The 14,118-nt window shown below is 39.5% G+C and overlaps 1 protein-coding gene across 3 annotated transcripts in view; it reads left to right on the top strand.

Moving 5' to 3' along the window:
- Positions 1–14,118, top strand: part of ASXL2 (ASXL transcriptional regulator 2) — a 78,659-nt gene that overhangs the window by 12,912 nt on the left and 51,629 nt on the right. For all 3 annotated transcript variants that reach the window (XM_070428813.1, XM_070428812.1, XM_070428814.1), the window contains exon 2: positions 6,535–6,617. In XM_070428813.1, coding sequence (XP_070284914.1) covers positions 6,535–6,617 — 83 coding nt within the window. The remainder of the gene's footprint in view (positions 1–6,534; positions 6,618–14,118) is intronic.

The following is a 14,118-nucleotide window of genomic DNA, read 5'->3' as shown; positions in this document are numbered from 1 at the left end:
AGGTCCCCCGGACCAGCCTCGGGTCCCCCAGCGCCAGACCAGGGGGTGTGGCATCCCGGTCTCAGGTCCCCCGGCCCCCAGGTGAGAGCAGGGCATGACAACCATTTGCATATTAGCTGTTATATAGGATTGATTTCAGATAGGAAGAGAGAGGGAAAGAGAGATAGAAACAATGATGAGAGAGAATCGTTGATCCGCTGCATCCTGCACATCCTACCACGCCAGCCTGCAACCCAGGCACTTTCCCTGACTGGGAACCAAACCGTGACCTCATGGTTCATAGGTCGATGCTTAACCATTGAGCCATGCCAGGTGGGCTGATTAAAGATATCTTTAATGACAACATAATGTATCACTGTTTTCAATTTAGAAATAATTTATTGAGTTCTTCCTGTCTTTCAGGCATTGTCTAATTGGATTACCATAAAGATAAAGAAACTTGTGGTTTCTGCTTTGCTATTGAATTAGAGATCTCTTTGGGAGGGGGAGTTAAATTGATTTATTATCTTAATATTGGGAATTTTGATTATTTATTTTTAATTTTTAAAAATATATTTTATTGATTTTTTACATAGAGGAAGGGAGAGAGATAGAGAGTTAGAAACATCGATGAGAGAGAAACATCGATCAGCTGCCTCCTGCACACCCCCTACTGGGAATGTGCTCACAGCCACGGTACATGCCCTTGACCTGAATCAAACCTGGGAGCTTTCAGTCTGCAGGCCGACGCTCTATCCACCGAGCCAAACCGGCTAGGGCTGATTGTTTATTTTTATAACTGTTACAAATAATAACTGCAGTGAACACCTTTGTGCCTAGATCTTGTATGTATTTCTGTTATTTGGCTTTTATAGATTTCTGGAAGAAAAGTTATTGGGTAAGAGGATGTCAATCTTTGAAAGGCCCTTAAAGTTACATGTTACCAAATTGTTTTCCGAAAAGTGTATTACTTTACTGTCCTAGCTGTGTAATGTGTGTGCGCCTGTCTTACTGAACCCTTGAAGGATTGAATATTTCCACTTTTGAAAATTTTTGCTATTTTATTAGGTGACAGATAGACTTTCAGGTATGGAGTGGAGAAGTTAAGTCAGATACAGAGAATGGCATGAGCAAAGATAGGATGTTGGCAGTGTGTGTTGAAGGATATTGACACTCCCTTACAGTTTATTCCTTACACAGCTAGCGTTCCATATTAAGCCCACTCTTGTTACCATGCCTGGCTACGTGTCATATAGTTCTCAGCTTAAATGTTGGGTAGTCATTGAGGTATGACTGCTCAGAATTATCTCTTTTCTCATTTACTATAAACCTTATCACCCTGTTTTATTTTGTTTATTGCACTTAAACCACTATTTAAAAATATTTTTTTGCTTACATATTTATTGTCTGTTTCTACCATTAGAATTGCTAACTTTCTATCTTTTCAGAAAGTTCTTCCATTTCCTTTGTGGATTTTTTTTTTAGAAGTTTTTATTTTATTTATTTGTTGTTTGACTAAACATCTGGTTCCCCACCGGCTTAGGAGAATTAAATCTATCTTATTCACTGTTATATTTCAGCATATGGCACAGTGCTGACCATAATATTTGCTCAATAAATATTTGTTGCATGTTGACAAAAAGCACTATGTGTGTATCGCTCCTGTTGTCATTGAGAATTTCTGGTTGACACTGGTCCTTTGTGGATTTGACAAAGTTAGTTAGTTGGTATATAAGAGTTTTATTATTTTGTAGTTAATGTTATTTGAAATATTGCATAATTTTAATAGGAAGAATTAAAGGTTCTTTACCTTTGTTTCTGTAGTTCTTTGTCTTTTTTAGTATTTCTTCTCATATTATAGTTGTCTGTCTCTCCCTTCCCCATCTTCTCTCTACCCTAGTTGTGAATAACAGGACTTGTTTCTTATTCATCTTTGTATCCCCAATTTTTGATATGTAAGGAGTACTTAGTAAATGCCCATTAAAGTAAGAGTTAATTTTAGGAGTAGTGTGGATGTGTAACTGATGGAGAGGGAGTATATGTAGCATAAGGCTTAGGAGCAAAGAATTTTGTTCTTCATCACGTATTAGCCGATGTGACCGTGGTCAAGTGACTTATTTTCTCTGTGCCTCAGTTTTCGTATCTAAAAAGATGTCATAATAGTACCTACCTCATAGGTTTGTTGTAAAGATTAAATGAGCTAATATATGTAAAGCACTTAGGATAGTACCTGACACTTAAATGCTAGAAAAACATTAAGTGTTGTTATTAATTCTTCAGAATTTTGAGAAAATTAGGTTTTGAGAACTTTTTTGTTGCTTAAACTAGGGAGTGCACATAACATCTGGACTTCTTGGATAATCAGATAAAAACAATCTAAGCTGGGAATGAACTATATCAGAATGACTTGATTAGAGCTGTTCAGAATTGAGGTAAGACTACCCCTGGACTTACGAAGCCAGCCTATGTAATCTCTGGTTTTCCTAAGCTGCCTCTCTGTATAGATTTGTATTTAAATATTCTCAGCCACTTCTTATATTCAAGTTTCTACCCCTGAATCTACAAACTTATTTGCAATTGCACTTACCTTTCATCTTTCTTGTTTAAAAAATACGTAGAGAGAAGCAATTTTACTATTGTCTAAAGCCTGTGTTCCTGATTCCTCAGTCAGCCATCACAGGTTTTAGACCTCCCACAGATAGGCACTGGCGATACTAGAAGAATAAGACAGATGGTTCCAGCCCTCCTGAGCTTATGTACCAGTGGGCAGGACAGATGATTTAAAGTGCAATTATAATAAATACAGTGTGGTAAGTACCACGGGGGCTTTATAGAGTGCTGCTGTAGGAGCATAAATACTTTTGAAACATGGGAGGATGAAATGCCCAAGGGCAGTAGAAATTGAGACAAGAGAATCCTGAGGAAAATCAACATTAAAAGATTGTGGAGAATGAAAAGTTGCTGGTAAGGAGGTAGAAGGGAAACAAGGAGAGTCTGGTGTCACAGAAGCTGAACAGAGAAGTGCATCTCAGGACAGAGGTAGTGATCAAGAGATACTGCTAAGCAGCCAGGTAAGGTCCTTTTCCTTCTTTCCTTTTCTAATATTTGGCTCTATAAGTTATTTCTTCTGTCTAAATTCCATGTATTCCTTGTTATTTTCAGTTCAGTTCCTGAACTCACACCGTGAGTGTTTGTATAGTGAGTTTGGTAGGTGTGGGATACTGCATCCTCTGAATTAATTTTGTTTCTGAGTGTCAAATTAGCACAAGTTCGGGTAATTAAGGGATTTGTCTCATTTGTGTCTGCATCTATTTGCCTCTCGTGTTGGGATGGGGAAAGTTGAGGTAGCTAAGGATACTTCGGTCTCCTTTTATCCTTGTCCAGTGAAACTAGTTCAAATCCATTTAACAAAATTCCTCGAATTCAGATTTCCTTCACTTTTCTAGGAGTTGTTTTAACGCCCTGTTGCCAACTTTGGACTTCCCATGCAGTGCTAAACCCCCTCAAATTTGATTTCTTCCTTCCTGATGAAATGGAATCTAAACTTGTAAAGCTAGTTAAAAGGCTTCTTATTGCTACGTAAGTCCAGTGAATTTTGAAGTTGTTATTTCAACTTCTAGGCAGTTTTTGACATTGTTGACCACTTCATCCTTCTTAGAATGTGTTTGTCTTTTGTGAGGCACCATATTCTTTGGTTTTCTTCGTTTCTCTGGCCATTCCTTAGTTTATTTCCTAGTTTTCCTCCTCTGACTCGTAAACATCGGTATATTGGCTCTGTAGCCTAGGCTCTAATCAGTGATTTTGCATATTTCCTGGGTGACCTCATTCATTACTGTGGCATTGATTGACCTAATTAAAGGTTTTGGACAGCAAGTAAGCCATAAAACACTGAAGTAAATCTATAAAGATTCATATTTTTTTATCTGTACATTTTATTTTTTAATATATTTTTACTGATTTCAGAGAGGAAGAGAGAGATAAAAACATCAATCATGATAGAGAATCACTGATTGGCTGCTTCCTGCACACCCCACACTGGGGGCTGAGCACACAACCTGGACATGTGCCCTGACCTGAATCGAACCGTGACCTCCTGGTTCATAGGTCGAGGCTCAATCACTGAGCCATGCCAGCTGGGCTGTGCAGTTATTCAGATTATCAAAGTAGTTTCTAAAAATTGTGTTATGTGGTTCCATAAACAGTTCCAATGGAATATTTTGTTTGATAAACACTGCCCTCCTGTGGTTAAATTAAGCTAAATGTTTTTATAAACTAGTATTTGCATTTATATTAAACCTGTGGTAAAAAAAAATATTGCAATACACTGATAATATTGTAATAGTAATGTAATGGAATACTGTATTTTTGCTCAGAAATGTATGTAGCCATGTTGTTTTCTCTTCAATTTTTCCTCTTTGGTTTCTCTAGTGTGTGTCTACATTTTTCTCATTCTGTCTTTACACATTTTCCTATTACAAATAAGTAAATTAAAAGAGTCAAATGAAAATGAAAAATATTAAGCTATTGAAGGGAGGGAAGGTATACTTAAATGTAGACATGTTAAAACAAAAAGAGCCCTGGCTGGTGTGGCTCAGTTGTTTGCGTGTTGTCCTGTGCACCAGGAGGTTGCCTGTTTGATTCCTAGTCACGGGCACATGCCTGGGTTGCTGGGTCCATCCCTGGTAGGGGGTGTGCAGGATGTAGCCGCCCGATGTTGCGCTCTCACGTAGATATTTCTCTCTCTTTGTAAAAATCACTATTATTATTTTTTAATTAAAAAATGTTTTTATTGATTTCAGAGAAGAAGGGAGAGGAAGAGCGAGATAGAAACATCAGTGATGAGAGAGAATCATTGATCAGCTGCCTCCTTCATGCCCCACACTGGTGATTGAGCCCGCAACCCGGGCAAGTACTCTGACCAGGAATTGAACTGTGACCTCCTGGTTCATGCATCGATGCTTAACCACTGAGCCACGCCAGCTGGGAAATCAATTATTCTTTAAAGAAAAAAGACCAATCAGTTATAATACATGAAATCAATAGAAATCTCCGTGGAAAAACAACAGAAATGAAAATATGAAAAATAAACTGGAAAAGTATTTGCAGTAAATGTGACAGTATAAGTTTTAACAAATTTAGTATGAAAATAGAACTCTTATTGACAAAGGAGGCAAAAGCATACAATAAAGTAGAACAGTCTCTTCAATAAATGGTGTTGGAAAAATTGGACAGATACATACTGTTTGGGTCTGTTCTGCATTTGCGCCTCCTAGTGGCTAATTTGAGAACCAGATAAGTAGTATGTTGAGGGTTGGAGCCCCATATGCATAGTTTGGGGTGACCTCAGGAGTTTTTATAGAACTTTATGATATCTCTTTCTTCAGCTCCTTTTCCTTCCTTTTCTTTCTTTCTTTCTTTCTTTCTTTCTTTCTTTCTTTCTTTCTTTCTTTCTTTCTTTCTTTCTTTCTTTCTTTCTTTTTCTTTTTCTTTTTCTTTTTCTTTTTCTTTTCTTTTTTCTTTTTTTTTTTTTTTGGAACTTTCTGGCTTCTAGAGACCCTTCTCCCTTGTCCTGTCACTGGATAACTGGATTTGTCATTTCTGTTTTGCTACACACTTCCACAATCACATCTGCCTTCCATGCCAAGCAGCAAGATGGTAGAGAACGAATATAAGCCATGAGGATTCCCTTCACACTCATGGGACCTTTCTTGGAGGTTTAGGTCCCTATCCATTGCTATTATCATCACTGCCACAACTGCTGCCTTTAGATTGCCTGGGGACAGGGGCCAAGAGAAAGGGAAAACAAAACAAAATCCCAGAGGGTCCTCCCTCTGCTCTTCAGACCAAAAAGGAAAAGTCCTCTCTTGAAATCATTTCTGCCTGCACTTAGAGTGTAGTTTTGAGTTTGGACTGCCATTGAGTCCAGGCTAAGTAGTCCCATGTACTTCTAGTTGTGGTTTCCTCCCTCAAGCCAACTGCTACCATTTCAGAGTCCTAAGATAGCTGCTCCATGTATTCTGTTTAGGTTTTTAGTTGTATATATTCAGTGGGAGAGACAGGATAAACTGTGCTTATTCTCTAACAGAACACAGATACCATTTTAATTTCATTATAACTGTATTAATTTGTTTTGGTTATGCATTTTTGAGCATCCATGCTGTATTATTAGGCTTTGCTGGAAATGGATAATCTTTAAGGTGCTTATAGTAGGTACACAGGCCTGTGATGTAGGGGTAGAGACAGAAAGTAAACATTATTTCATATTATGCACTAATAATTAATAATTGAGTTATTAATCATACCCTTTTTATCTATTTCTGCTTCAGGTTTGACTTGTTTGTGACTAAAGGAGAGAAGATCCTATTTATATTTCATTAACTTTCCAATTTTCTTATCCCAAATATAAGAGATGAAAAATCTCTGGATATGTATGTGCTGGATGAAATTAATACATACTTTTAATAAGAATAAGGAATATAGTTAAATATACAATTATAATAAGAATAAGAACTTACAATAAGAAAAATAATTTATTATTATATACTTGTTTCTCAGGTCTTAGAAAAATACCCCAATACACCCATGAGTCATAAAGAAATTCTTCAAGTTATCCAGAGAGAAGGACTAAAAGAAATCAGGTGAGTTATTTAAATATTATTAGTACAGTCCAAATTAATATTATAATTATAGTCCATGATTAGAGTATTTTATAGTATATAGCAGTGTATTTCAATCCTGAAGATTATTTAGTGATAACTGCATTGTTAATTTTTTATTTATTCAGTTGTCAGATCTTTGGCATTTTCAATCATAGCATAGTTATAAAACCAAAAGTAAGTTTTAATAAATTCTTAGAAGGTAACTATCTCTACACCCATGCACTTTAATTCTTATGCGGCCTAGAGCCATCTTTAAGCCTTCATCTATCAATTCAGGCTTTTGATTTAGTAAGTTTGGTCATTAGCAGATAAAAAGTACTCTAGTGCCAGGAGAGTGCTAGAGGTAGGCAGTCTAGGAAGAAATAACTTTGGCCACAAAGAATACAATGAAAAAGATACATATAAGGAGTATATATTTCAGATATTAGTCTTATTATATTCAAATAAAGCAGCCTGGGATAAATTAATATAGGATTGAAGGTAAACATACTTTAATTTAATTTCTAAGAGCCTCAATTATATTACAACTAGAGGCCTGGTGCACAAAATTTGTGCACAGGTAGAGTCCCTCTACCTGGCTGGCGATCGGGGCCGATCAGGGCCATCTTGCCCAGTCCCGATTGGGGCCAATCGGGGCCAGTGGCTGGGGAGGGACCGTGGGAAGGTTCCAGGGCATGTCCAGCCCCATCTCACCCAGTCCTGATCGGCCGGACCCCAGCAGCAAGCTAACCTACCGGTTGGAGCATCTGCCCCCTGGTGGTCAGTGCACATCATAGCGACCGGTTGGTCCACTGCTTGGTCAGACACTTAGCATATTAGGCTTTCATATATATAGATTGTAACTCACAATGCGGAATGCTCAGCACGCACTTTCCCTCCAGCCCCTGGTCTTGGAGACCTCATGTCCTTCCTAGGCTCTGCTCACCCTCTTCAGTTGCCACACGAAGTAAATTGCATTGCATCGTGTGTGTGGAAACCCTTTGCAGGCTCCATGGGTGTGTCTTTACTTCGCTGCAGTTCTGATTACCCCAACATAAGGAGAGACACCCTCATTATCAGGTAACACCATCGCGGTAAGACCCCTGCTCAGCCTACTGCAGCGGTTTTAAATAGGCCATCGATCGCCCTAGATGGGTTGGTTCAGTGGATAGAGCCCCGGCCTGCGGACTGAAGGGTCCTGGGTTCGATTCTGGTCAAGGGCACATTCCTGGGTTGTGGGCTCAATCCCCAGTAGGGGACATGTGGGAGGCAGCAAATCAATTCTTTCTCATCATTGATGTTTCTATCTCTCGCTCTCTCTGCCTTCCTCTCTGAAATCAATAAAAATATATTAACAAAAATAAAAATAAATAGGCCATGAATTAAACGTCACTGCTCTCCATCCATCCAGTCCCCTCACACCCTCTTTTGTCTTTGCTGCCCCCCCCCCCCCCCCCCCCCACACACACACACACTGCTGGGGGTCTGTAAAATGGGGTCAGGATTTCTACTTCAACCAAGGGCGATGTTTCTGCACGGCCCTCCTTCCCCACCCATCTCTGTCCCCAGTCCTGTGGGGTCTCTCCCTCCCTCCCTTCCATCTAACTTGGTGGGCCCTGCCTTGCCCCCTCCTCCTACGACCTTTTGTCTGAAGCCTCCCCCTTTCTCCTCTGGGGGTGGAGCTCCCCAAAGGCTCTGCGGGGGTGGGGTGAGGCTGTGCAGGGCAGGGCTGTGTGAGGCGGGGCGGGGTTGTGCAGGGCGAGCCCAGGTGGGGCCTTGGAGGAGAGCTGGGGTGACGGGTCATGGGGGGTTAAGGGGGGACAGGGAGGGACGTGGAGCCTGTCCCCTGGGAGAGGCATCGGGCTCCTCGGCTGCCCCCACCCAGCAGCTTTTCTAGGCCCCTGCGCAGCTGTCACCCTCTGTCCCTTACTGCCTCCTGCTTCCTTTCAAATTTTGGACTTGGTTTCTCCAACTCAGCCCCGCCCCCCACACTGCTGCGTCCCTGGGATTCCCAGGCCAAGGCGTGCCTGGCCTGTCCCCTGTAATGGTGCTACCCACTCTCCTGGAGTAGTTAGTGAAACTTAATAAATAAAAAGAAGCATCTCAGAAGATTATAAGTTGTTCACTGAGAACACCACAGGCTGCTAATGACCATGCCAGCCTCCCGCGCCACTGGGACCCTCCTGGCTCCTGCCCCCTCCCTCCTCGCCCGAGGCTTGGGCCAAACCCTGGGAGCTTCCTGACAGCTCTCACCTCACTTACCAGGCCAGCAAATTAGCGCCTGCAGCAAACTAACCTGTCAGTTGGAGCGTCTGCCCCCTGGTGGTCAGTGTACGTCATAGCGACTGGTCCAGCAGTCAAACTCCCAGCGGAACTCTGGTCAAGGGGACAATTTGCATACTAGACTTTTATTATATACTAGAAGCCCAGTGCGCGAAATCGCGCGGCCCTGCCCACCGGCACGCATCACCATGCTGGCAGCCCCACACACCCGCGTGCACCCCACCCATGCCCTCGCAGCCCTGCCCACCCACACAGGCCTTGCTGCCAGCCTTGCTGCGATCAGAGCCTGTGGGCTATGCCGTGTGAGCCGTGAGCCCCACCCCACCACCACAAGCAACTCACGGGCGAGGCGGGAAGGGACCAAGAGGTGCTCCATGCACCTCCTGGTGACCAGTCATTGGGCGTTATGGCGTTATGGCCACGGGCTTTGTTATAATATAGATAGGGTAGGATATAATAGTCACTGTCCATAATTAAGACCCCTTGTCATAAAAAAAATGTTAAAGTTATGTATAATTGTATAATTATAAATGTATAATTTGTAGATTAAGGCAGAAATCTGGGAGTCTACATTAGAGATATTTTCATTGAGATAGAAGAGCTCGTACTTTAAAACTGCTACTAGTTGTTCTTAATGGGAGGCCGTATTATTTAACACCCTTAGAGAACGTGTTCAGAATTTTGGGGAGCTATTTTTTGGGGGGGAGGGGAACTGTTTTTTGATTGCCACAATGACTAGAAAGTAACAGGGATGCTAAATGTCTTCCATTGAAAAATTGTTCACCTCAAATGCCAGTAGTATTCCTATTGAGAAATAGTGAGTTATGCTGATACACTTGTAAATAAACAACAAAATATTGTAGATTTTCATTCTCATTTTCTTTTCTTTACCATGAAATTCAATTTGAGATCTTTTTATTGCCTTTCTTTGCTAATGAAGTTAAAAACTTTTGACTTGTGGCCAAATGTCAGTAGGTTGGGAATAAATTAAGTTTGCTTTATTAATATAAAACAATGAAGTATAAATTAGTATAACTTGCTTTATATAATGTATGCCCCTGAAAAATTGTGTGAACATTTGTAAATTAAAACATTAAAATGTATTTGAAATGTGTTAGCTCTTAAACGTACTTTTTGTAAATTATTTTAAAATGTATCAATGATATAATTTCAAGTTGTTATTTGAATTAGTCATATTAGATTAGAGTTAAAGCACCATACCCATTTAATCACAGATCAGTTTGTATAAGGCTATAGGAGAAGAGGATAGGTGATTACTGTGATTAAGGAATGAATTAAGTTAAGGTATTCCAATATCCGTTTATAACACTATTGGGTCTGATAGAATGGGATGAGCTAGGGATTTCATTTCTTTTCATAAAATTAGACTTGATACACACTGGGGAAATCGGTCAGGAAATCTGGTGTGTAGAGATCAGACTTCACCAGTCCTTTAGGTCAGAATGCCAATTGCAGGTTCATCCAGCTCTAACATAGTAAGGCTCTGTGACTTTAAACTTGTCATTATCATTTCTAGGGAGTAGGCAAGAATAGTAAATAAGTAAAGAAAGTAAATAAAAAAAAGAACAGAAGGAAGAACTTACATGTTGGTGCAGTTACGTGACCGCAACACAGTTCTTTTTAAGTCATCAGTGACTTATATTTTGCCAACTCCATGGGACTTTTAGTTCTCACCTCTCTTGTGGGCATTATTTATCACAGCTGACTACTGCTTCCTTCTTGAAACTGTTTTGTTGCCTGAAGTGACCACAAACATTCCTGCTTTCCTTCCTCTCTAAGTTTTTCTTCTCTCTTTTTCTCATTACCTTCTCTCCAACTTAACATGTACTTTCGTCCATTCTCATAGCTTTAAATGCCAGTTTTGGCTTGTCAGTTCCCAAATATGTAGGCAATTTGCTGCCCACTGCAGCCTTGATACCTGCTGATGCTTTAGCAAGGAATGTGCTTTCCCTCACTTAACTCTTATTTATTTTTCAGGTGTCAGTTTGAATGTCTTTTTCAGAAAACTTTGACTTTCTGGTCTAGATTACATTTTCCTTTTTTAGTTTATTATAGTGTTCTGTGTTGTTTGTTCATGGCACTTAAGGTTTAAAATTACATATTTTTGTGATATTATGTAGCTTCTCTATAGTTGAAGCTAGCTCCATTAGGGCAGTGGCACTGTTTGCTCTTCCTGCCCCGCCCTGCCTCTCCCCTCCCCCATAGTCTTTGGCATATAACTGATATTGAAAACCTATTTATTAATGAATGTATGAAATATAAGTTGGAAGATCACATTCAAATGTAGTTATAACTTATTCTCTTGTTGCTGTGATATGTCAAATGGTAATCTTATAATCTTTAAAGTTTTTAGACAGGTTATAGAATGAAATGGATACTGTGCTTATTGAAGATGTGCTATTTTTTTACAGTTTTATTTTTATTTCCCAGTCCTCAATACATGGATTTCAACACTTTTTCCCTTTGTAGTTTTTTTTTTTTTTTTAATATATTGTATTGATTTTTTACAGAGAGGAAGGGAGAGGGATAGAGTTAGAATCATCGATGAGAGAGAAACATCAATCAGCTGCCTCCTGCACACCTTCTACTGGGGATGTGCCCGCAACCAAGGTACATGCCCTTGACTGGAATCAAACCTGGGACCTTTCAGTCCGCAGGCCGACGCTCCATCCACTGAGCCAGACCAGTCAGGGCTCCCTTTGTAGTTTTTTGTCTGCTTTCCCATTTTGAAGAATCTTGCTTAATTTGTTTCGGATGTTGATGAGTAAATAGTTCCTGGTGTGTTACAGAATTTAAAAATCCTTTTTCTTTTGTGATAAGATACTTTGACTTATGTTACAGCCTAAGTTTATAAGTCAGGTACTGAAAACAGTTTTTTAAATATAAAGGTTTACTTTTGGAAAATTCCAGAATAAAAAGTGTGCATTGGCCAGTATAAATTATAAATAGTCCTTCCAACATTCCAGTATGTATCTAATAGTTAAGAACTCAAGAGACTATTTGTGTGCAATTTGGATATTCTGGATTGTTATCAGAAAAGAGCAACTAAATATAGACATTAAGCATACATAATATTGATTAAACATATACATAGAATAGTACATAGATCAAAGTGCTTATGTATACTTTGGGACTGTTCCTGCTCACCATTTACTGGTCTCAACAGCTCATTACTACTTCTCCTCTTAGACTGTTATACAGCAGGTTTCTTCCCTCCATCAGCTGTGGCTGCCATTAATGTTTATAAATGTGTTTTTACAGCATTAAGTGTGTAGGACTGCAGGCCTTCCTTCTAAAGTAGCCATTGCTTTTAATGCTTCTCCCACTGGAGTCTTAACTTGCTTTGCTCATCCTATTAGCTATATAATCTTGACCCTTATTATTAACAGCTAACAGAGAGAGTTTTGAGGAAAGAAGCGAAAGAAGAATATTCATTTCCCGAGATCCTATTCTCCTATTAGTGTTTCTTATCTTTCATGAGTAGAAGAGGAAAATGAAATTAGGAAGATTCTAGTGTTCATGAATTCATCATCTGCAGATTGAGTATTTTCTGAATTAGACCATTCATGAATGGTCCCCGGGTTCATGACACATAATAATTAGTAATTTTGGTGAGTCATGAATTTGAATATTTTACACCATAAGATTGGTGAGGAACAGTAAGTTATGTAGTTAATGACTGTAGCCAACTGCCTAGCTTTTATTTTATTTTAATTTTTTTGTTAATCCTCACCCAAAGAAAATTTTTTTCTCATTGATCTTTAGAGAGAGTGGGAGGGAAAGAGGAAAGAAGGGGCAGAGAAAGAGAGAGAGTGAGAGAAAAACATCAATTGGCTGCCTCCTGCATGCGACCCTACAAGGACTGGAGATCAACCTGCAACCCAGGTACATGCCCTTGACTGGGAATCGAACTGTGGCGCTCTAACCACTGAGACCACTGGCTAGGGCTAACGGCTTAGCTTTTAAATTAGGTGATCATCATTTGTTACCTCTGAAAGAAGTTGAGAACTATTTAAAAGCATTGGTTCTTTATGGAAAAAGACCTGGAAAGGAAGAAATAAGTGCTGTTTATATAGTAATACTGACAGATTTGGAAATAAGCAGATGACTTGGCCATCCAGTCCTTGTAAATGAAGTTTAGTTACAGTACAGTGTGATGCCCCTGATTAACACTATCCCCCAAGTGGGTAATCTCTGTTGCATTCTTCTTCCTCTTCTCCTTCCGCAACCCCTTTTTCAAACCACATAATTTAGTCATGGAATTTTATAGCTGGAAAGATAATTGGGATGTTATGGTTACATCTCACTTTATTATTGAAGAACTAAGGCCCATGGAGATTGAGACCTGGCTAGGGTGGTACAGCTAGGTCAGTGAAACTAGAAACGGAGGCTTACTGCTTCTGGTTTTGCTCTTTTCAGTATATCATACTGCCTCTATATCCATAGTTCTCTCTACCATTGTGATTAGCATATATGCTCTATTATTTTTCAAATCAATTCTGTATTATGTGCTGACATATAACAGTATTAGGTTAGTTGCTTTCTAATTGTAAATTACTTTCTGGAATAATTTGAAATTTAAACTATAGCCATTTTACTAACAACTTAGCTTCTGAAACAGGCAGTACATTTAAGAACTTACCCTAACAGCTTTTATTTTTATTATTTTTTAAAATATATTTTTATTGATATCAGGGAGGAAGGGAGAGGGAGAGAGAGACAGAAACATCAGTGATGAGAGAGAATCACTGATCGGCTGCCTCCTGCATGCCCCACACTGGGAATCGAGCCCACAACCTGGGCATGTGCCCTGACCAGGAATCGAACTATGACCTCCTGTTTCATAGGTCTTCACTCAACCACTGAGCCATGCGGCTGGACACCTTAACAGCTTTTAAATAGATCTTTATATTGTCATGCAGAGCTCAAAATTGTTAACTAACAAGGAATTCTTCTTAGGTGTTTCAGTCTTATATCCCAAACAAGTTGGAATTGTAAAGAACTCTGGGAACCATCTAGCAAAGATCATACTCAATAAACATTTGCCAGATTGAAATTTACTTTTTTGGAGGAGTCCGCATTGCACATTGTATTACTATTAATACATTTACTTGTGAACAAAATAATCTCTCTCACATATATTTAAGTATGTGTTAGCCCAACTTACACCAGTAACTAATCCCATCACTTAACTTTC

The sequence above is a fragment of the Myotis yumanensis genome, unplaced genomic scaffold (assembly GCF_028538775.1).
Source record: "Myotis yumanensis isolate MYYU_CA2020_CCGP unplaced genomic scaffold, mMyoYum1.0.hap1 SCAF_11, whole genome shotgun sequence".
Classification (NCBI taxonomy): Eukaryota; Metazoa; Chordata; class Mammalia; order Chiroptera; family Vespertilionidae; genus Myotis; species Myotis yumanensis.
Note: the sequence above shows the minus strand (reverse complement) of the source record. Positions and strands in the feature narration are given on the sequence as shown.